The sequence below is a fragment of the Chrysemys picta genome, chromosome 1 (assembly GCF_011386835.1).
Source record: "Chrysemys picta bellii isolate R12L10 chromosome 1, ASM1138683v2, whole genome shotgun sequence".
Classification (NCBI taxonomy): Eukaryota; Metazoa; Chordata; order Testudines; family Emydidae; genus Chrysemys; species Chrysemys picta.
Window position 1 is genome coordinate 156,035,532 of NC_088791.1, and position 22,632 is coordinate 156,058,163.

The window sequence follows — 22,632 nt, forward strand, 5'->3', positions numbered from 1 at the left end:
CTCCGGAGAGGGGCGGCACGTCTAGGTATTCGGCGGCAATTCGGCGGACGGTCCCTCACTCCCGCTGGGAGCAAAGGACCTCCCGCCAAATTGCCACCGCAGATCGCGATTGCAGCTTTTTTTTTTTTTTTTTTTTTTTTTTGGCTGCTTGGGGGGAGCCGGCCCTGGCCACAAGTACTCCTGTTCTTTTTGCGGATACAGACTAACAGGTCTGCTACTCTGAAAGGTGGAACAGATTGTTTAGCATAAGTAGTTAACACATATTCCAAGGGACCATTCAAGGTGAAGTGGCCCGTTAACAGCCTTGCAGCCATAGGACTGAAGATGGGGATTAGTGGGTTACAGATTGTTATAATATGCCATAAATCCAGTGTGAAAAGGTGGGTGAGGTAATATCTTTTATTGGACCCACTTCTGTTGGGGAGAGAGACAAGCATTTGAGCTGACACAGAGCTCTTTGAAAAGCTCGAACGCTTGTCTCTCTCCCCAACAGAAGTGGGTCCAATAAAAGATATTACCTCACCCACCTTGTCTTTCTAATATCCTGGGACCTACATGGCTACAACAACACTGCAGAAATATAGTGTCTTTATTTAGACCATGATTTTGAGTGTCTAGCAAAGTAATGAATTTAAGCTTCAAGGCTCATCTTTTGAAGATGTGCAGGTTTCCTTTGAGGATGAGGACTGAGAGATCAGATATGAAGTGATTGCTTTGTGAAAATTGTTCGCCCAGGGGTGATACGATGTTTTTGTCTTTTATCATTTTTCTGTGTGAGTTCATTTATAGTTTATTACAACAATCTGTAACCCACTAACCCCCTTTTTTTTTTTTGTCCTATGACTGCAGGGGTGTTAACAGGCCACTTTACCTTGAATAGGCCCTTAGAATATGTGTCAAGTATCAGGGGGTAGCCGTGTTAGTCTGTATCTACAAAAACAACAAGGAGTCTGGTGGCATCTGAAGAAGTGAGGTTTTTACCCACAAAAACTTATGCCCAAATAAATCTGTTAGTCTTTAAGGTGCCACCAGACTCCTTGTTGTTTTTTTAGAATATGTGTTAACTACTTATGCTAAACAATCTCTTCCACCTTGTATTTAGGTGTGACAAACTGAGTACCTTCTCCAGACCAAAAGAAGAGCTCTGTGTAAGCTTGAAAGCATGTCTCTCTCACCAACACGAGTTGATCCAATAAAAGTAGGATGGCCAGATGTCCCGATTTTATAGGGACAATCCTGATTTTTGGGTCTTTTTCTTATATAGGCTCCTATTACACCCCCACCCCCCCCCGCCCCCATCCCAATTTTTCACATTGGCTGTCTGGTCACCCTAAATAAAAAAGATATAATCTCCCCCACCTTATCTCTGAAATATCATATCTCATTTCATTTTAAATTAGATTCTGTATTTGTGCTGGACATGGAATACAGAGAGTGTGTTTCATGAAGACACACACACACACACACACACACACAAGGCACCACCACAAATGAATGAAATAAAGTTTCCTTTTATACTGCACTGACCCTCTCACTTGATTGTCTTTTGCATCCCAAGATCATAACCCAAGTGTGTGGTATCTTCTACTGAACACAGGGACTTTTGCCATATGTTCTGTCTTTATATGATTCAGCTTCAAATTCTGATCTGTGTTTACAATGTACTACCTAATTGATAGTGAAAAATAAGCAGATCATGAAATATCCGATGGCATGAGGATGAGGAAGGCTTACAGAATTCTCTCTCGGACTCATAAACATTTGGTGACACAAGCATTTAAAATAATGGCAGCTTTAAAAGACTGCTTTGAAATAACAAAACAAACAGCAACAGTGCAAAGAGTTTGTGTAGGTTTTTGGCCTTGGGAAGATTGTAAACCAGTAACTTGCTATGACTATCTCCCAGCTGTTGACCTTAGAATATGATAGCACAAAGGATTGAAATTCTCTTCTCCTCTTGTGTTAACCTGGGGGAATCTGTTGCATATAATGCTAATCAGAAGGGGCCAGAAAACAGCAAACTGAAATTTTGTTTTCTGAGACGCTTTCCATCTAGCTCTAATAAGTATTGGTGCAGCAAAGTTATGCAAAACCAGTGAACTCACTGATACTCCAAAGTGCATGGATCTGGTCAGGTCCTCTCTAGGGTTTGATAAAGAAACCTGGATCAGCAAAGCACAAGAGTACAAGTACATTATATGAAGCCAGGAAAGCAGTTCCTTCTCTAGGCCTTGATCAGGTTGCTTTGTATCACTGATGGAGCAAAGCAGAACTGAAGCTAAAGAACCTTGCTCCCCTTACAAGTCACTCAGCACAGGGCAGGAGTTTTCAACCTGGGGATTGTGACCTCCTGCTACATAGGAGGGGGATCCAGGTAGGATCCCCGAGGTGGTCCTGGTAGTTAAAAGGGGATTGAGATGTGGGAAAGGTTGAGAACCTCTAGCATAGGGCAGTCATCAGGTGCTGCACCCCATGCTGATCCCCCGCATAGTGGTTGTGGCCAGGGGAAAGAGGACATGGCTGGGGGGTACTTGCAGAACACAAAGCAAGATTTGGTCTACAGTGTGCATAGCACTCTGGGATGAAGATGTAAGACTCCACTGACTAAAATTAGAGATGGACTGTCAGGCCTTAGGACCTTGTATGAAGGCACAGATCTATTCTGCTGACTCATCCAGACAGCCGGAACAAGTGGGCCTCATTGGATTCAGCTCAGGAATACAAAATTTGAAGGGCTTGTCTACATGGGGAAATTTACCAGCAAAAATATACTTGTATAATTATAGTGCTACAGTTATACCTGTATGACTCACAGTGCAGACACTCTTATTCTGGAATGTGAGTGTTTCTTTCCAATATAGGTTATGTCACTTTGAAAGTGGTATAAGATGTACTGGAAAAAGGCACTCTCATTCCAGAATAACAGTATCCACAAATGGAGTTATACTGGTACAACTACAGCAATATAATTATATCGGTATAAGTCCTAAGAGTCTCTCTCAGGACTTAAGTATCTGCATAAAGGTAAGCAGATAGTGAAGCACTTTGTTGAATAAAAATGTATTTAAGCATGTGCTAAATGCTTTTCTAAATCAGTACCATAATACATTAAAGTTTGTCACCCTATTTCCAGTTGAGTCAATGGAAAAACTCCCATTGACTCTAATGGACTTTGGATTTGGCCCAAAGGCTTCTTAGAGGTCCTGAAATTGGAGTCTGCTTCTATCCCTATGGTGAACCACCTATCGGTCTCTATGCAGTGATGCCAGCAGGTAGTTGTAGCCTGGTCTGGAAATCTTCGGTTCCTAAGGCTTTTCCAACTAAATTAACACAAAACACCTACCCAAGCCTCTTTGCATCTTACACATTTATTAATGTATTCCTTTCTTGAGTGTCTATTTGGTGCAAATATAAACATCACCAAATTTTCAGACGCCACCAAAACTGAAGGAACATAAAACACACAAAGGGAAAGGATCCAATGGCAAAGTGACCCTGGAGAGACCAGAGCAATAGATGATTTTTGTAACAAAGGGAGATTCTTTACTAATTATATAAAGTTCCTATATCATGAGAAAAAAGAACGAGGAGTACCTGTGGCACCTTAGAGACTAACAAATTTATTTGAGCATAAGCTTTTGTGGTTTTAGCCCATGAAAGCTTATGCTCAAATAAATTTGTTAGTCTCTAAGGTGCCACAAGGACTCCGCGTTCTTTTTGCTGATACAGACTAACACAGCTACTACTCTGAAACCTGTATCATGAGAGGAAATAAAGAGCACTGGTACAACAAAATGGATGGGACGTACCACGGTTGCACCCATCCCAATAAAGAGATTTGTTTTCATCTTCTCTACAGTAATTTAATACAACAGCTGCCACAGGGAAGATGCAGAATCAGGAGGTTAGGAGGGAAAATGTCCACAACAGGATCTTTGTCTTAAAAAATGGTCTACAGTCCAAGGAAGACTGTAAACCATTCCTTTAAGGCAACCATAGGCGTGCGCACGGGGTGTGCCGGGTGTGCCCAGGCACACCCTAATGCAGGGGCGGGCAAATGGCTCCACTCTCCCAGCGCAGGAAGCCGACAGCCACTCCCTCGCCTTCCCGGGCCAGCCCCCGCCCGCGGGTCTCCTCCCCCCGCCTACCTCCCCCCCCCCCGCGGGTCTCCCCCACTCCTCGGAGCGTCCCTGCCTGTTAAAAAGCAGCGCAGGCCTCTCCCATGCCTGCTTGTGCTGCTGCTGTAGCACATTCCTGCTCAACTGCTGTCTGCTGCCACAGGGTCCTAGTGCCCCCCATTCCCTAATGGCACGGCTGACTGCCCTTACCCTGCCCTTCCGCCCTAACCCTGAGCCTCTCCAATGCCCCAAACCCCTCAACCCCAGCCCTCATCCCCCCGCACCCTAATCCTCTGCCCCAGCCCTGAGCCCTCTCCTGCATCATGAACCCTCATCCTCAGCCCCACAGCCCTCACCCCTGCACCCCCTCCTATCCCCAAACTCCCTCCCAGAGCGTGCACCCCCCTCCACCTGCACCCCCTCCCCCACCCAAACTCCATCCCAGAGCCTGCACACCTCTCCACAACCCCCCCCCCTTGTCCCCTGACTGCCCCCTCCTGGGACCTCTGCTCCTAACTGCCCTCCAGAACCCCACCCCCTACCTAAGCCTCCCTGTTCCTTGTCCCCTAACTGCCCCCTCCTAAGACCCCCCCCAACTGCCCCCCAGGACCCTACCCCCTACCTGTACTCTGACTGCCCAAAACCTTATCCACCCTCCCCCAGAAAGCCCCCCCCGAACTCCCGACCCCCCCGTCTCTTGACTGCCCCCTCCAAAACCTCCCTGCCCCTTCTCCGACCCCCTTGTTGTTGGCCTTTCTTCACCTAATGTCTTGGTGAACTTGCTCAGGAACTGCCTGAGCCGCTGGGCAGCAGCGGGGGAGGAGCTCCAGACTGCCGGAGCCGATCTGCGATGCAGGGAGGGAGGAAGAGAGGGAGGAGGAGGAGCTCTCTCTGGCTGAGTGTCGGAGCCCCAAGTAAGTGACACCGGCCGGCAGCACTGTTAGCCGCGCGTGCTCTGCATGGGGGGGAAGTCCAGACATTTACAAATTCCCCCCGGACGCTATTTTTAGCTTAAAAAGCCGGACATGTCCGGGGGAATCCGGACGAATGGTAACCCTAGTTAATTGGTTAATGCTTATAAGGAACTTTGAAGATGAAAGATGTCAAGTATTATTATCTTTGGCTTTTTGAATGAAGACAGGACTTAGCTAACAGGTCATGATAAAGGAGATTCAGACTGTAGATGTTCATAATCCTTTATAATGGGCATACGTAAGTGTTATGGGTAGAGCTGGGTGAAATTTTTCAGGCAAAACTTTTCTTTGCTGAAAAGAGCAGATTCAGTCGACTGAACATTTTGCAAATTTGTGGTGAATTCGCCAGATTGTTTCGGTCAAAAAAAAAGTAAGAAAGAATCTAAAAGTTTTGTTTTGATATTTTAGAAATTAAATGTTTAGATTTTTCATTTTTATACAATTTTATACTTTTATACCATTTTATTTTTAAAAGATTTTAAACACTCAAAAATGAAATGAAACATTTTGTTTGACCCAAAACAATTTTTTGTGTGTGATTTTTTTGGCCAGAGAACTGAAAAATCAGTTTTTTGCACAGCTCCCATTACGGGTTTACATTGCCTGTTGTTGAATCCTTAGTACAATATTGATCAGTGAATGGCCCAGTTTTTAGGAGTCAAATCCCACTGAAGTCAATTGGAGCTATAGGTGTTCTGCACCTTTGACAGTCAAGCCATGGGTTTTGTGACAGAGCTACTGTATCTTCTTCATCCTCTGGCCTACTTCAAACAGCCCAGACACACATTTGTAAGCACCACTGTGTTATTTGTTGAGTTCCCTCTACCAGTACAGCCTTGTGCAGCACCATACAAGTGGAAGTAACTTCCCCTTCGCCCACTCCTGGGGAAAGAAGGAAAGATCTCCTCATCTTGAGATTCCATCCCCCGTGCCAGCCTTTTCCTTTGCACTTCCTTCCTGTCATTTATGAGTGGTGTTATTAGCTCATCAACCATTGCCTAATTAGACTATTGAGCATCCATCCATCTCCCAGTTAAGTTCTTTTGAGGGGAGGGGTGGGGGAAGATAGCTAGTACCTTAGTGACCAGAATGCTGGGTCAGCTCTAGGCTCCAAAGCACTTTGTCACATTTCCGGAATGTGGGGAATTTTAAATAACGAGCAGGGTGCTGTACCTTCCACCACTAAAAATAGAAATAAAAAAATTTCTCTTCCTGTGGAAAATAATGCTTCAAAATATGGGAAATAGCAGCGTTTAGGTTACGGTCAAGACATGCATACTATTGAATAATCTAGGAAATGGCTGCATACCTGGAGCAACCAGAAAACATCTTGATTCCTTCAAGACAAAAGCTGCTGATGCCAAAAGTACAATGAAGATCAACAATCCTCTCTAAAAATAAAGCAGGGTCTGATTTCATACAGCATCTGCCATACTTGAAGCCTTTCAAAGCCTTTTACTAAGCAAAAACTGGTCATTTGTGGCCCATTATCAGGATGCTGTAGTCACATTGCAAAAGAAGTAAACATTTAAAGAGACACCATCTAGAAGTTTCGGAGTATTACTTACATTTTGCAAAAACAGAACTGTTATAGGAAGAGATAATAAACCAACACTCCTTGAGGTCGTGCCTTTAACAATCCAGCAATGTTCAGTTTAGTAGTCATCTGTTTCCCATGAAGTAACTCTGCAGGTGATATTTGCGTTGTGGCATGTCATGTAGCCCGGTATGCTTGCAAGAAATCAGTAGTGAAGGGTATCCACAATCGGCCTTCCAGTTTAGCTGTTTGCAAACTCTCTTTCAAACTTCTGTTAAACCGTTTGATTTCCCCATTGGCTTGAGGGTAATATAGGGATGACCTCCTGTGTAAAATGTTCCTCTCTGCTAGAAAATGTTCAAACTCCAGGGAAGTAAATTGACTACCATTATCAGGGCCGGCTCCAGGGTTTTGGCCGCCCCAAGCAGCCAAAACCAAAAAAAAAAAAAAAAAAAAAAAAGCCGCGGCCGCGATCGCAATCGCAATCTGCGGCGGCAATTCGGTGGGAGGTCCTTCACTCCGAGCCGGAGTGAGGGACCGTCCGCCGAATTGCCGCCGAATACCTGGACCTGCCGCCCCTCTCCCGACCAGCCGCCCCAAGCACCTGCTTGAGAAGCTGGTGCCTGGAGCCGGCCCTGACCATTATCTGAAACCAGTTCTTTGGGATACCTTCCCGGCTAAAAACTGAAGAGAGGAACTCAATTACTGTAGCAGAAGAAATTTGCGATGTAAACACCACCTCAGGCCATTTGCTGAAATAGTCTATTAAAGTGATGGCATAATGACAGTCAATTGGAGCAGTATCAAAGGGTCCTACAATGTCAATCGCCACTTTTTCCCATGCAGATTCAGGAAGAGGAACAGGCTGTAATGGAGGGGTACATGTCACTGCTGTCTTATCATGCATTTGGCAAGTGACACAGGATTTTATGAGTGCTTCAGTTTGAGAGTCCATCCCTGGCCACCAATACAGATCCCGTAGTCGTTGTTTGGTTCTGACAATTCCTTGATGAGTATTGTGTGCCAGGTGTATGAGTTGTGACTGCAATTCTTCTGGCACAAGTAGCCGGTGTGTACCTCGTAGCACACAGCCATCGAGCAAAGAAAGTTTATCCCGAACTCTAAAATAAGGCAGCAAAACTGGGTCAAGATTTTTAGGGTTACTGGGCCATCTCTTTGTCAGAAATTTCCATAATTTTTGTTGAATTGAACACGCTGAACAAGCAGCTTGAAATTGTTCTCTTGTAACTGCAGTAAGAGTGCTTGTAATAAGCGCAACTACTATATCCTCATCCTCCGGTGGACCATCTGGTGAAGGCAAAGGTAGGCGAGAAAGGCAATCAGCTACCACATTTTTGTTTCCAGGCTTATATTCCAGTTCATAATTGAAAGAAAGTAGTATTGCAGACCATCTAGCAATACGATATCCTGCTCTTCCCAGTCCTTTCATGGTGAGCAACGTCGTCAAAAGGCTGTGGTCTGTGCGCAACTTGAACGTGCAGCCCCACAGGTAAGTTCTCCATTTTTCAGTAGCCCAGACACAAGCAAGTGCTTGTTTTTCAACTGTAGAATATTTTCTCTCAGCATTACTTAGTGTCCTTGAAGCAAATGCAACAGTCCTCTCTGTGTTGTCCTCATGAAGTTGTGTGAGGACAGCCCCAAGTCCATAATCAGAAGCATCAGTAGTTACAATTGTGGGCAATGCGGGACTGAATAATGCAAGTACTGGACTATGTACAATCAAGTCTTTCACCCTTTCGAAACTAACTTGTGCATCCGTTGTCCACACTAAGGTTGAACTTCTCCGTAGTAATTCTCGTAATGGTTCAATGACAGAAGCATAATTGGGAATGAATTTTGCATACCAGGAGGTAAGACCCAAGAAGGAACGTAAGGTTTGCAAATCTGTTGGAGGACGAGCATTTGAAATTGCCAGGATATGATCTGCATCAGGTTTTAGTCCAGCCTGTGAAATTGTATGCCCCAAAAAGGAGAGTTCCGTTTGTCTAAATTTGCATTTGGACCTATTGAACTCGAGTCCTGCTTTGCTGATGCAGTTTAGTACAGACTGCAGGTTATTGTCATGCTCCTCAGTAGTATTTCCAAACATAATAATATCATCCAAATAGCACTGAACTCCATGTTGATTCTTCAGAATCAATTACATCATTTTTTGAAAGGCACTTGGGGCTGATGCGAGACTGTATGGAACACGTTTAAAACAAAATAATCCCTCCTGTGTAATAAATGCTGTGAGGTTTCTGCTATCTTCATGCAACATAACCTGGTGGTATGTGCTCTGCAAATCAAGAGTAGAAAACATCTTTGCTCCACGGAGTTCTGCAAATACTTCCTCTATGTGAAGAAGAGGGTGGCTATCAATCACAATAGCTTTATTTGGCTCCCTTAAATCCACACAAAGGCGAATGTCTCCACCCTTCTTCTGCGTCACTACTATAGGTGAAACCCATTCTGAGGAGTTAATCTCTTCAATAATGTCCTTTTGAACAAGTTTTCTAAGTTCCTCTGAAACAGCTTCCCTGACTGAAAATGGTAAGCGCCGTAATTTCTGTTGTACAGGCAACACATTATTCCGCATTTTAACTTTATGCAGAAACCCATAAGCACAGCCGAGTTTCTCCTCAACCTGGAATTGGGCCCAGCTGAAACTGGTGTGTGTACCGCAAGAATGCTTTGCTGAGGAAGATCAATTTGTCCATTAACTACCCTGAGATTTAAAGCAGCTAATAAATCTCTGCCAAGGATAGGAGTGCCTTTGTGAACAATGTAGAATTCCGCAGTTACACAACGATCACCAAAAGTAACTATTGCTGGCAGGCAGCCATGAACTGGAATATGGTTTTTCAAATAGCATACCAAGTGAAGTTTGGGTTCAGTAAGAGTCACATCTTTAAAGTAATGCAAATAGATGGAATCAGGTCGTATAGATACTGCTGAGCTAGTGTCCAACATTAGCTGAACAGAGTGTGATTTGCCTGAGGGTATGGCAGAAACATTTACAGTGCACTTTATCTGTTCTGGAATATGTGCAGTAGTGATTTTGTCTACACTCAGCACAGTAACATCTGGTATTGTAACTGCATGCACCTGTTGATTGAACTGGCTACTGTGACATACTTCAGCAAAATGCCCAATCTTTTTGCAATGATTGCACTGAGCTACTTTTGCTGGACATCCTGTGTAGCTTGCAAGATGTTGTGGGGATCCACAGCGAAAGCATGCTTTTACTGTATTTTGCATTCGCTGATTCATGCTACATCTACACTACAGGGGGGGGGGTCGATTTAAGATACGCAAATTCAGCTACGCGAATAGCGTAGCTGAATTTGACGTATCGCAGCCGACTTACCCCGCTGTAGGGACGGCGGCAAAATCGACCTCTGCGGCTTCCCGTCAACGGCGCTTACTCCCACCTCCGCTGGTGGAGTAAGAGCGTCGATTCGGGGATCGATTGTCGCGCGATAAATCGATCCCCGAGAGGTCGATTTCTACCCGCTGATTCAGGCGGGTAGTGTAGACCCAGCCTCAGTGGCTTTTCATTAGTTTTCCTTTTGCAATTGTTTGTCTGCAGTGATAGTGAACTTTTCTGTAAAGGAGTCACAGTCTGGACTGGGCCTCCTGTACACTTGCTCATTATTTTGGCTTCAGCAGTAGCTGACTCAATCTGAGTAGCAATGGTTATTGCTTTTTCTAGTGTAAGTTGTGGTTCTAGAAGTAAGCGTTCTCTTACCCAAGCATGGTTGTTTTCTCAATGAGCTGGTCTCTAATCATCTCATCTGCCATATTCCCAAAGTCACACGTTGCAATCAGACTCCTCAGGGAGGCAATATACTGCATTATAGTCTCCCCTGGTTTCTGCTCACACTGGCGAAATCTGTAGCGATTAGCTACTACATTCACTTTTGGCACAAAAAGGTTCTTTAATGCAGTGAGTGCAGTCTCATATTTATCATCTGCAAGGGGAAAAGCGTAAAATATACGCTGCCCTTCTGCTCCAAGGCAGTGGATTAGCAGAGCACGCTTTCTTACTTCAGAAATCTCTGTAGCACTGATTGCAAGCAGATAAGTCTCAAACATATGGATCCAGACAGTAAAAGCAATTGGAGGCTCACCTGGGCTTTGCAGAAAGGGTGCAGGTGTGGCGACGACAGAGGAAAGGAAACAGAACGCCAGGTCTGTGGTAGCCAGAAAGCCTTAAAAGCCTCAAGCCGAAAAACCTCCCAGGAAAAGTTTCCTGGGGTTTTTATTCTTTTTACCTCTCTGCTTACAACACTTCTAACTGGTTACATTCTTGCGCATAGGGAAAGCATACAGTGTACAACAACATGAGATAGCAAACCCATATCTTGTGCACGTGAAAGCCAGCTGCGAGGGAGACAAACACGCCAGCCAAGAAGTTTCCCAAATCACAGACGCTGGGGTGAAGGCCACTCCTGCCTTGTAGCCATGGAAACAGTGTGCCGTAACCATGGGCTGGCAATTTGGGAGCTATGCATTCCTACATGCAGGTGGGTTCAGAGGCAGAAGATCCATCCTCGTCGCCAAAATGTTGTATCCACCAAGCAAAGTATTAACAACTTCAACAGAACTTTATTTACAGTGGAAGTCTCTTTTCCAAGCTGTAGCTGCACACTCCTTTTCTGTGCCTCTGGCCAGGACATTTATATACCCCTTGTGCTATTCTTAGGGACTGCTCAAGAACAAGTATACCAAAGGGAATACATTATGCCATCATTAAAAGCTGTTACTTTATAAAACAAATGTCTTGGGGTTGCATAAATTATGCCTTTGACTATCATATCAGGGCGGCTCAGCTAATGTTTTCCATTTTATTAACCATTTAGCATAGAGATGAATTTGGACGTAATCCCTGCCTACCTCTAATCCCACCCTCAAGGAATGTGGGGCATTCAAAATCAAAACATCAACACCTAGACCCTAGTTTTACAAAGGACCCCATTTGGACAATGGGCTGGAAAAGAGATGGGCTACACCCGACCCATTAACTACAACTCCAAAATCCTGTCATAGCATCTCATGAAAGGAGTCCCATTATAGGCTTGTAATTAGAGCTGGGCAAAAAAAATTTCAGCTAGTAGTAAATTAACCCAAAAAAATGCATAATTCCAAAATTATTTCCAAATTTGGGTCAAATTTGGTGAATACTTTCAACCTCCCAAAAACTGAACGTCAAAATGTTTCATTTCAGAAATACTGATCCAAATAATATTTTGTTTTGAACTGTTTGTTGCCGGCACAGAGTGCCCGAGGAAAGCAACAGCGGGGTTCGTTGCCTGGTGTGCTTCGCGCCAATGAACACACCAGGGTGGAGAAGCAATCAAAGTTTATTTGAGATCTCAAAGCGGTGCAAGGAGACTGGCATGTCTCAGATCAAGCACACTGAGACAAGCAGTTTTTCCCTTTTTATACATTTTTTTTTCTTTCCTACCTCCCCCCCTTCCTCCCCCTTCCTTCCTCTGCAGTAGTTACATTAAGCAAGTAGCAAGCAATTACATTTAAGCAGTTAAATCATCTTGGCGGCTATAAGTCCAGCTTGTCAGTAACTTTTCTTTGAATTATTATCTTGTCCCTTTCCTTTGCCTTTCAGCCAGAAGTATGCAGGCCTCGTTATTACCGCTTGGCACCGGTATGAGCGGTGCTGCACCTGATAACTGGTTGTTATACATTCCAATTTCTGCATCTGGCTTTTGAGGTCGATTAGAGTTTAAACATGGAAGGACTTTGGTTCATTTAGGCCTAGTGCAGGAAGGCTTCATTGACACTCGTGGTCTTCCACCCTCCCGAGTTACCTAGGGTTATGCCTAATGACACCAACAACTTCCTCCTTTGAGAATACTCAACAAGCCTTTGGCTGAGTTTTCTCATATTCTGTGGACAAGATACGATTGAGTGCCATGGAGCTGGGGTTATAAATGAGAGGGCATGTCGGGACTTTTGAGGAACGAGGGGCACAAAGCTTACAGAGGAGCATTTTAAAACAAGCAATCAGGAGGAGAGTGACCAGGCACAGTACCACACCTGTGAGGAGGAGACACACAAGGCCACCCCCCAGTCCTCCCAGGTCGGGCAACCAACTCCAAAGGGAATCGAAAACCATGGGTTCCCTTTCCTGGGCCTTCCACTGCTCGAAAGCCTATTCGGCCGACAGGACGTGCTTGTTAATGTCCTGTGAGTTTTCCGGGACATAAGTACAACATTCACTCCCAATAAGGGCACACACCCCGCCCTGGGAGGCTAAAACATAATCTAAGGCCTGTCTGTTTTGCAGGGACAGCAACCGGAGCCGGTAAAGCTTTGAATTAAGGCTTTTCTCTATGGCCAAGGTTTCGTTGGCGAACTTGGTGAGAAACACAGAGAGCCTACGATAAAATTGAGCCAGTCGTTCCACCCCATAGGATGGGAGGAGGATCATACTCAACCTGTCTTCTTCTGTAATGGGCTCTGGGGTGGCATACAAAGATCTACGCTGTCTGGGGCGGCCAGGGGGCAGTTTAGGGAGGACACGAAAGGGAGGGGCAAGATATCCTAGATAGCAGCTTCCATACCACCGATGCAGTAGCCACTTATAGGCAGAGGTACCGCAAATGTAAAAGGAGTGGCCATTCCCTACCAAGCCATTAAAACCGCTACTCCACCTACTTGTTTGGGTGTCACTAAACGGTCCAAACCGGGCAGTAGAGTCGGATCTGCCGTTAACATAGACAGGGATGGAAGCGTCACTGTCAGGGGATAAATAATACTGACATGTGCTATTTCCAGCGGGCCAGGTGTGATTGCTAGACTTGAACTATTGATAGCACACCAACCCGGGGGCCACTGACCGCAGCCTAATAGGGGAAGGGAGATGTATTGAGTTGGCCTGCGGCTTCCAGGGGTCGTCCCTTAATGCATACTGGGATTCAATGGTACTGTTTTGCGACAAGGGGGTACCCAAGGTATTTTTTTCCCCTACTGAACCATCCCTAGCAGATATCTGACCAATTTTGGGGGACTGCCCTCCAGGGTAACCCTGCTGCGTGGTGCGGGATTTGGGAGCATACCCAGCAGTTAGAGAGGTTAAACTCTTGGGCAAAGCAAACCTTCAGGGCCTCATACGTATTTGTTTCTAAGTTGATAGGGATTTTTCTCCATCCCGCATGTGCCTGCGGGGAAACGGGAGTCAATGAGAGGAGTGCCCCTATGGCAAAGAGTGACACAGTGGCAGACCCTGGACCTGTTTTCATTTTGGGCAGCTGACCCTGGGGTCTAACAATTACAATTCCCCAAATACCTACAAAATAACAATTACCAATAGCAGGCAGACTAAAAACAAAAGGGACCAGGCCACCAGGTTAGGCCGGCCTTGTGAAAATAAACACAACCAATGCTCAAAGTTCTCGTGGGGAGTGTGCTGCGACTGTCCAAAGAGGTCACAGGGCATTCCCAGCAGACCTTATTGTCTTTTGAATAACAGTTTAAGTCCCAGGTTGTCGCTGGCAGTCTTTTCCGTAGGCTGGACGGTTCACCGTTCAGGAGCAGGCACTGCTTTTAGATGAGAGTGATGGATCCAGTTTTTGTGTCCCGCAACCTTTGCTACTGTGTGCGAGACCAGCAGGACGGTGTGGGGTCCCTTCCACTTCTCCTGGAGAGGCTCGTCCTTCCAGGTACGAACGAGAACGGAGTCACCAGGTTGCAGGGAGTGGACAGGGGCATCCAGCGGGAGAGGCTGCAAATCTTTGGTATACCTGTGGAGAGAACAGAGAACAGCAGACAGAGAGCACATGTACTGAGATAAAAAGCCACAGCCTACCTCCCACTCCCCTAACAGAACCAGTGTACCATTCATAGGCCATGCCCTTCCAAACATAATCTCGAAGGGACTGAGCCCTAATCTGCCCTTTGGGAGAGCGCGAACTCGGAGCAAAACAAGGGGTAAGGCATCAGGCCACCGTAGGAAAGCCTCCTGGCAGACCTTTGAGAGATGTCACTTGAGTGTCTGATTTGTATGCTCCACTACCCCACTGGCCTGTGGTCGCCATGGAGTGTGGAGCTTCCAGGGGATCTGTAGGGCATCCGATATCTTTTGAACGACTTGTGATGTGAAGTGTGTTCCGTTGTCAGATTCCATCCACTGGGGAAGTCCGAAGCGGGGAATGATCTCTTTGATGAACTTGAGGGCCACCATCTTGGCAGTGCAGTTACGGCATGGGAAGGCTTCAGGCCATCCGCTGAATCAATCCACCAAGACGAGGAGGTATCTGAACCCTTGGGTTCGGGAGAACTCAGTAAAATCTATTTGCCAAACCAGTCCCGGGCCTTGGGTAGGTTCCAGAGTGGCTGGTGGCACTGACACTCCCGGTCGAGGGTTATTCTTTTGCAGAGCAGACATTCAGCCTGTACCTGGGATGCTATGAGTCTAAATCCAGAGGTTAGAAAATATTTACTCATAAGCTGGGTAAGAGCCTCCCTGCCAGCGTATAATTCTTTGTTTCTTCACCAGGGTCAGTTCTTAATGTCTTTTGTAGTCAGGAATCCCTGGACTTTGTGGTTTCAATGAAGCAAGTGTTCCTTCTTCTCTTTTCCTGAAACAGTGTGGTTCAGCATCATATAGGGGAGAGGTTACTAGCACATCACCCTGTCTTTTTTCTTTTTCCTGCTGTCCAGAAGGCACAGCAGAGCTAGAAGGAGAAATAGGCTTATCAGTCGGAGAGTTCTCCCGAGGTGGAGGGGTCTTTTTACAGTGAGAAGCATGGGTCCAGGTAGGCAGTCCTTGGCACTTCACAGCGATGTTGGTGGTTAACAGGAATTGGAAAGGGCCTTTCCAGTGTCGAGCCAAAGCAGTCTTTCGTTGATGGACTTTACGTAGACTCAGTCTCCTTGTTTCAATGAATGGCAGGGCTGCTAGGGTTTTTGGTTAGCACTTCTTTTATCTGTGAGAAAAGAAACCTAACACATTTCATTAATGCCTGGCAGCGTTTTGCAGATCTCATAGTTGCTTGGGGACATTCAGGCCCCCCTTTTGTTGGTTGTCAGCCAAGTCTTAGCTGTGAACAATGTCCTTGGATGGGGCCAGCATCTTATCTTTGGACTGATCTTGCTAGCTATATTTTTTTCCTCAGTTAACTCGTTCTGTTCTTTCTCCTTTTGACAGTTCAAGTGCACGGGTTAAGGCTATCAATTCAGCCAGCTGGGCTGATGTCCCAGCAGGTAAACCCTCTGCTTCCACAGTTTCGTGGAGAGTTACAACAGCATAGCCCGCCCTCCTTTGTCCATTTGTAACAGTACTACTGCCATCGGTGTGCCACTCACAGTCTGCATTAGGGAGCGGTTGATCTTCTAAGTCCAGGCAGCTGGAGTATTGGGCATCTATGACCTCCAAACAGTCATGTTCCTGCTCCTCTGTTTCTGGCAGCATGGTGGCTGGGTTAAGGGAGGGACAGGTCTGTAGGGTAACTTCAGGATTTTCTAAAAGTTTAGCCTGATACCAAGCTACCCGAGCCTGCGTAAGCCAGAGACCACCCTTAGTATCCAGCAGGGCTTGGACCATGTGGGGAGTATACACTTGCACAATTCCCCCCAGTGTCAGTTTCTCAGCTTCCCCAAGCACTAGGGCAGTTGCTGCAACCGCCCGTAAACATGCCGGCCATCCCTTTGCAACCTGATCCAGTTGTTTAGAGAAATATGCCACGGGACGTTTCCAGGTGCCTAATAACTGAGTAAGCACTCCCAGGGCCACCCCTTTCCTTTCATGCACATACAGTTGGAATGGCTTAGTGAGGTCCGGCAGACCCAGGGCTGGGGCTTCCATCAGTTTCCTTTTTAAAACCTTAAATGCCTTGTCGGCTTCTGAGGACCAGTGAAAGGGGTCATGATCCGCTCCCTTAACGCATTCGTACAAAGGTTTAGCCGACAGTCCAAACTCTGGGATCCATATTCTGCAGAAGCCTGCCATGCCCAGAAACGCCCTGAGCCGTTTACGATTGCTGGGGATAGGAATTTGACAGATAGCTTCCTTTCTTTCGTTTGAAAGCTGACGCTCCCCCTGCCTTATGTGGAACCGTAAGTACTGTACTTCTGGGAGGGCAATCTGAGCCTTACTCTGTGCTACCCGATATCCTCAGAGTCCAACAAAGTTCAGGAGGCTCACAGTGGCTTTAAGGCAAGGGGTTAGACCCACAGCGGCAATTAACAAGTCATCCACATATTGCAGGAGGAGGACTTTGTCCTCGTTGTCCCACTCCTCCAAGTCTCTGGCCAGGGCCTGGCAGAAAAGGGTGGGGGAATTTTTAAAACCCTGGGCCAACACTGTCCAGCAAAGCTGCTTTTTAACCCTTCTCTTGTCCTCCCACTCGAAGGAGAAAATCTCCTGAGATTGGGAGTCAACCGGAATCGTGAAGAAAGCGTCCTTCAAATCTAGGACCAAAAAATGGGTGTACTGCCCCCCTATAGAGGCCAACCGTGTATATGAGTTTGGAACAAGGGGGTGCAGAGTCTTAACCCGCTCATTAACCGCCCTCAGGTCCTGGGCCAGCCGGTATGTGCCATTGGGCTTTTGTACAGGCAAGATGGAGTGTTCCAAGCTGACCGGCATTCTCGAAGTACCCCGTACTTTAGGAACTGGTCTATAGTCTCCTGCAGTTCCTCTCTGGCTTCCCTTTTGATCGGATACTGCTTGATTCGCACCGGGCCTTTTCCTGGCAAGAGCTGAACAGTAACAGGGGTTTGATGGGCTGCTTTTCCTGGGACCCCGAACGCCCATACCAGAGGATATACCTGCTCCTCCCACTGGCTCCATTCTGGGGCTTGCATGGCTGAGGGTTCAATTGCAAGGGTCATTATCCACGCATTCTCGGGGGGTAAGGTGAGGCCTATTTCATCTTGGGTGAACTCATACGGCCTGGCCCAATTGATGTGTCGGACAGCCAAATGGCGGAGACCATGTAAAAGCAGTTCTTTGTAGGAGGTGAGACGGGTTTGGCCCGCAGGGTCATTAGAGTTCCACCTGGGATCTGCTATAGGGAACTGGTCTGCAGCAACAGGGATGTGTGCTGCATTTTCTTCATGTCTACGCTGTGCCTCCTCCCGTGCCTTTGACACGACCTGATTACGCTCCATCTCAGACAGCAGGGTCCGCATAAGGACATTACAATCATCCCAGTCAGCCTTATGGCTAGCCAGGCACCCCTCAAAGACCGAGATAAACTTGCTTGGGTTCGTGGAGAATTCCCCTGCCTGTGCCTTAAAGGCTGCTAGGTCCACTGGGTTAAAAGGCACATGCATATAGACCTGCATAGTAGTGGCCGGGCGATTGTTTGCTTCAGGACGGGCTATCCTAGTCTCAGTAATCAATGGATAGAATCCCACCAAGGGGGCGATCTCTGGGACCTGTGGCACCTTGTCTTTATATGGTGGGGGTGTTGGAGCCGAAGGGGACACCGGCTCCGCCATCACAACCGGGGAAGGGTTCCAGGGACTAACATTAGCCACTGCTGATCCTGTCGGGGTTAAATTACATCTCTGCAAAAGATCTGACCTATCTCTTAGCAACATAAACAACTGTACATACATATGTTCATTCCATTTACCCGTTTGCTGACAAAACAGAAGCAATTGAAGGATCGTATTATAATTAAGTGATCCTTCCGGTGGCCACCTTTCCTGGTCCTCCAGCTGGTACTGAGGCCAGTCTACTGTACAGAACTTTTTCAGTTTACTTTTAGTCAATGGATCCGATTCAAACACTTTCCAATTCACCAGAATGCATTCTAAGGGCGTACACCTTGCCCTGCCTGGAGTACTCTGTCCCTGCCCCATACCCTAGGGAGACACTAGGTGTCCCCAGGTTCTAACAGGCAAAAGTCCACACCACTGGACTGTTCCTACCTTATCCAAGGGTCCGGTTTCGCACCGTCACCCTATCCACGGGACCAGTTCCCCACTGTTGCCTGCAGCCGCTTCTCCACTGTACGAGCGTGTTGCACCGTTGTGCCCTCCGGGGTCGACCAAACCGCGTCTCCACCAAGGCCCCCGATGAAGTCACCGGTGCGCGCTGGGCGTCGGTCGTCACCGCAATCTGTCAACCTCCGAGAGGGGTCCAGGCAAGGCTAAATTTCAGCCTCGAGCCCACCTAGGGACGCCAAGACTGTTGCCGGCAAAGAGTGCCCGAGGAAAGCAACAATGGGGTTCGTTGCCCGGTGTGCTTCACGCCAATGAACACACCAGGGTGGAGAAGCAAACAAAGTTTATTTGAGATCTCAAAGCAGTGCAAGGAGACTGGCATGTCTCAGATCAAGCACACTGAGACAAGCAGTTTTTCCCTTTTTATACATTTTTTTTCCTTTCCTACCTCCCCCCCTTCCTCCCCCTTCCTTCCTCTGCAGTAGTTACATTAAGCAAGTAGCAAGCAATTACATTTAAGCAGTTAAATCATCTTGGCGGCTATAAGTCCAGCTTGGTAGTAACTTTTCTTTGAATTATTATCTTGTCCCTTTCCTTTGCCTTTCAGCCAGAAGTATGCAGGTCTCGTTATATACTCGTATATATGCTGCACCTGATAACTGGTTGTTATACATTCCAATTTCTGCATCTGGCTTTTGAGGTTGATTAGAGTTTAAACATGGAAGGACTTTGGTTTATTTAAGCCTAGTGCAGGAAGGCTTCATCGACACTTGTGGTCTTCCACCCTCCCGAGTTACCTAGGGTTATGCCTAATGACACCAACATGTTGATTCAAATCAATACTTGGTTTTCAAAATGTCATTTCAAGTTGACATTTGCAACATTGCCTTTGACCTGAATGAAATTTTTGCTGTATTTCATTTCAGCAAGAAAACCAAAAAAATTCAGTTTAGGTTCGAAATTAAACACATTTTTTTGTTTGCGGATTTTTGCCACTGAACCCAAAACTCAATTATTTGCTCTGCTCTACTTGTCATCCCAGAACTAAAGACTCTAATACCCCCTGGAAGAAAACGTTGGTGATGGTGATATTGGCGGGGGAGGAGGTTGCAATCTGCACTCAAATATTGCAGCTTGTCTCTCTCTCTTTCTGCTTTTTAGATCAATCCATCACATGACCTGCTGCGCTGCTGTCATTCCTATTCATCCCTTTGAAATCAATGACACATAAGCAGGGGTAGTCAATTATTTTTTGTCAAATTTCTTGGTCAAGGTCCAGGCTCCAGAGAAAATATTTAAAAAAACAATAACAATAATGATAATAATAAGTAAATAAAAAGATTTCGGGGTCCGCTGTAAAGTGTCTGACAATCTGGATTTGGCCCGTCTGTTAACTACCCCAGCACATAAGGGTGTGCGTAGCACATTCATCCAGGGGCAATCTACCTGGAACTTCCAGTGGCAATCAGATTCACTTAATGGGCAATCTTTGCTACGAAGTATCAGAGGGGTAGCCGTTTTAGTCTGGATCTGTAAAAAGCAACAGAGAGTCCTGTGGCATCTTTAAGACTAACAGATGTATTGGAGCATAAGCTTTCGTAGGTGAATACGTTGCGTCTGACGAAGTTGGTATTCACCCACGAAAGCTTATGCTCCAATACATCTGTTAGTCTTAAAGGTGCCACAGGACTCTCTGGCCTTGGCTACACTTACAGCTGTACAGCGCTGTGAGGTAAACCTCTCTTCGTACAGCTGAGTAGGGAAAAGCGCTGCAGTCTGTCCACACGGACAGCTGCCAGGGCAGTGGTGTGGCCACACTTGCAACATTTGCAGCTGTGTTGGGAGCGGTGCATTATGGGCAGCTATCCCAGCATTCATGTGGCTGCAATGTGCTTTTCAAAACGGGGGAGGGGGGTGGAGTGGATTGTGACAGGGAGTGTGGGGGGAGAGAGAGTGCTTTTTGGAGCACATCAGCTCTCTATTTTGCAAGTTCTGAACTCCCAGCCCCCTGCTCATTCATTTACTCACTCAAAGCAAGCTGCAAACTGTTTGCTTTTCTCTGTGGTATGAGCTTTGAAACCGGCACTTCCGCATTCCTGCAGCCGGTCACAACAATGGAGAGGATTGGCCACTTGACAAGGTGATTAGTACAGAGCTGCAAGCGTTTACACTCACACCCGTGAGTCGTAGCCACTCCGCTGCAGCTGTTATTCCTCTCGGGGAGGTGGAGTACCTGCAGCGGTGTACCCAGGGAGATACAGCACTGTAAGTGCCCTGCCAGTGTGGACAGGGAGTGAGTTACAGCACTGGGGGAGGCTTTACAGCGCTATAACTTGCTGCGCTCAGGGGTGTGAAAACGCCCCCCCCCCGAGCGCAGCGAGTGCAGCGCTGTAAAGCGCCAGTGTAATCAGAGCCTGCAGCGCTGCACGCTCCCTCGCAGTACTGCAAGCTATTCCCCTCGGAGAGGTGGAGTACATACAGCGCTGCGAGAGAGCTCAACGGCAGCGCTGGGAAGTCCCGAGTGTAGCCAAGGCCTACGTTGTTTGCTATGAAGCATCTGCATTCTGTGATCCAGCCCTATTGAAGGCCTATATGAGAAGCACCCTGAGGCTGACAGTACTGAGTTACCTTTTAGCCACGCTGGACCCACATCTGAACTGTTGACCTCAGGGTGAGAGGTTCATAGTCTATCACTCACCCTGTCCCACCTCTTTTCTTTGGGTGCGTGGCATGTGCATTTCTCACTCAGAGCAGCACACTGCAGAGGCTGTCTTGCTGTGTCACTCTCTCTGCTGCAGGGTCGGACAACTAGAAAAACAAACAGGGATTTTTTATTTCTTGCTCCTATTTCATTAGTTACTGTTAGGAATCAGAACCAGGACTATGGCAATGAGAAATGGTAATGGACAAATAAAAAAAATCACAGTCTAAATTAAGATTACATGAATTCAGTGGCTCAAGAGTAACATAATCAAGCTGAAAGAGTGTCCTGTTAACCTCTTGGGAAAGAGATATAAAATACCACAGAGCCGGCCCGGGGTCTGATGAATAGCAAAACTAAGAAGCAACCACCCAAAATAGTTAGGCTAGTAGGATGCACACACACAACACAGTTGAAGCAACAGCACGTCTGGGCTTTCAAATTCCACACACATCCTTGAAAACTGGCAGCTTTCCTCTAACGTCTTTCAGCTCTATCACCAGAATGATCCCTTTTCCTTTTCGAGCCCTGTGTGAGTCATTAAACAGCCGTCTGACACCATCTGCTGGACCGGGAGGAAGAAAGTGCCAGCATCTGGTTGCCAAGGAGAACAGAAGTAAAATGTGAGGGGTTCCCCCCCACCCCCCTTGAACAATGATTTAGGCTGTGGGATTTGGCATACATTCGCTGTCAACGGCAATCAGTCCTTTGCATTGGACAGTGCAAATTGGCGGGGGGGAGGGGTACAGTCAATGTAATTATGCTTCAAAGCAAGAATTTAGGTGGTGAGCTAAACATATGCTGTTTTTCCCTTTCCAGGGCGACAAAGAGAGAAGAAAACAGTTAAAAACCAGCCTTCTGCAATGTCAGGTTCGAATTCCAGTAGCAATGGCAGAGAAGGGAGCTGGGTTTTAAAATACAATACCTCAGAGCAGTGATGAGTCAGCCACTGCGTAGGCAAAGGAAGCGGCCATTATACATTCAGCAATAGCTTGCACATTAGACCCTATCTGCATTGTGTGTTGTGTGGAGGATGTGGGTCAAAACACTCAGGTTCTTTTCCCCAAAACACACACTCTCTCTCTCTCTCTGCATTGTATGTTTTGTGGAGGATGTGGGTATTCACACACACACTTTCTCTCTCTCTCTCTCTCTCTCTCTGCATTGTGTATTTTGTGGAGGATGTGGGTCAAAATACCCAGGTTCTTTTCCCCAACACTCTTTCTCTCTCTCGCCAAAGAGTACCAGAGCATCTTTAACATCCACTTGGATACCTGCCACCAGGCAGCAGGTTTATTATTTTATTTAAATTAGAGGGGCTCACATTTCATAGCTTCTAGAGGCCGAATTCATTGCATACGCCAGGGGCTCCTTTCATCCCTC

The 22,632-nt window shown here is 46.6% G+C and overlaps 1 protein-coding gene across 1 annotated transcript; it reads right to left on the bottom strand.

Moving 5' to 3' along the window:
- Positions 1 to 11,977: 11,977 nt before the first annotated feature.
- Positions 11,978 to 18,833, bottom strand: LOC135976696 (uncharacterized). The gene is made up of 2 exons (XM_065573775.1): positions 15,095 to 18,833; positions 11,978 to 14,395 (listed from the first exon to the last, which is right to left on the bottom strand). Exon 1 carries the CDS (start codon positions 18,462 to 18,464, stop codon positions 17,166 to 17,168), a length of 1,299 nt encoding a protein of 432 aa, XP_065429847.1. The 5' UTR covers positions 18,465 to 18,833; the 3' UTR covers positions 11,978 to 14,395; positions 15,095 to 17,165.
- Positions 18,834 to 22,632: the final 3,799 nt, after the last annotated feature.

Excerpts from the sequence above, each read along its gene's own strand:
- LOC135976696 (XM_065573775.1), bottom strand. The coding sequence starts at position 18,464 with ATGGGGCAGGGACAGAGTACTCCAGGCAGGGCAAGGTGTACGCCCTTA.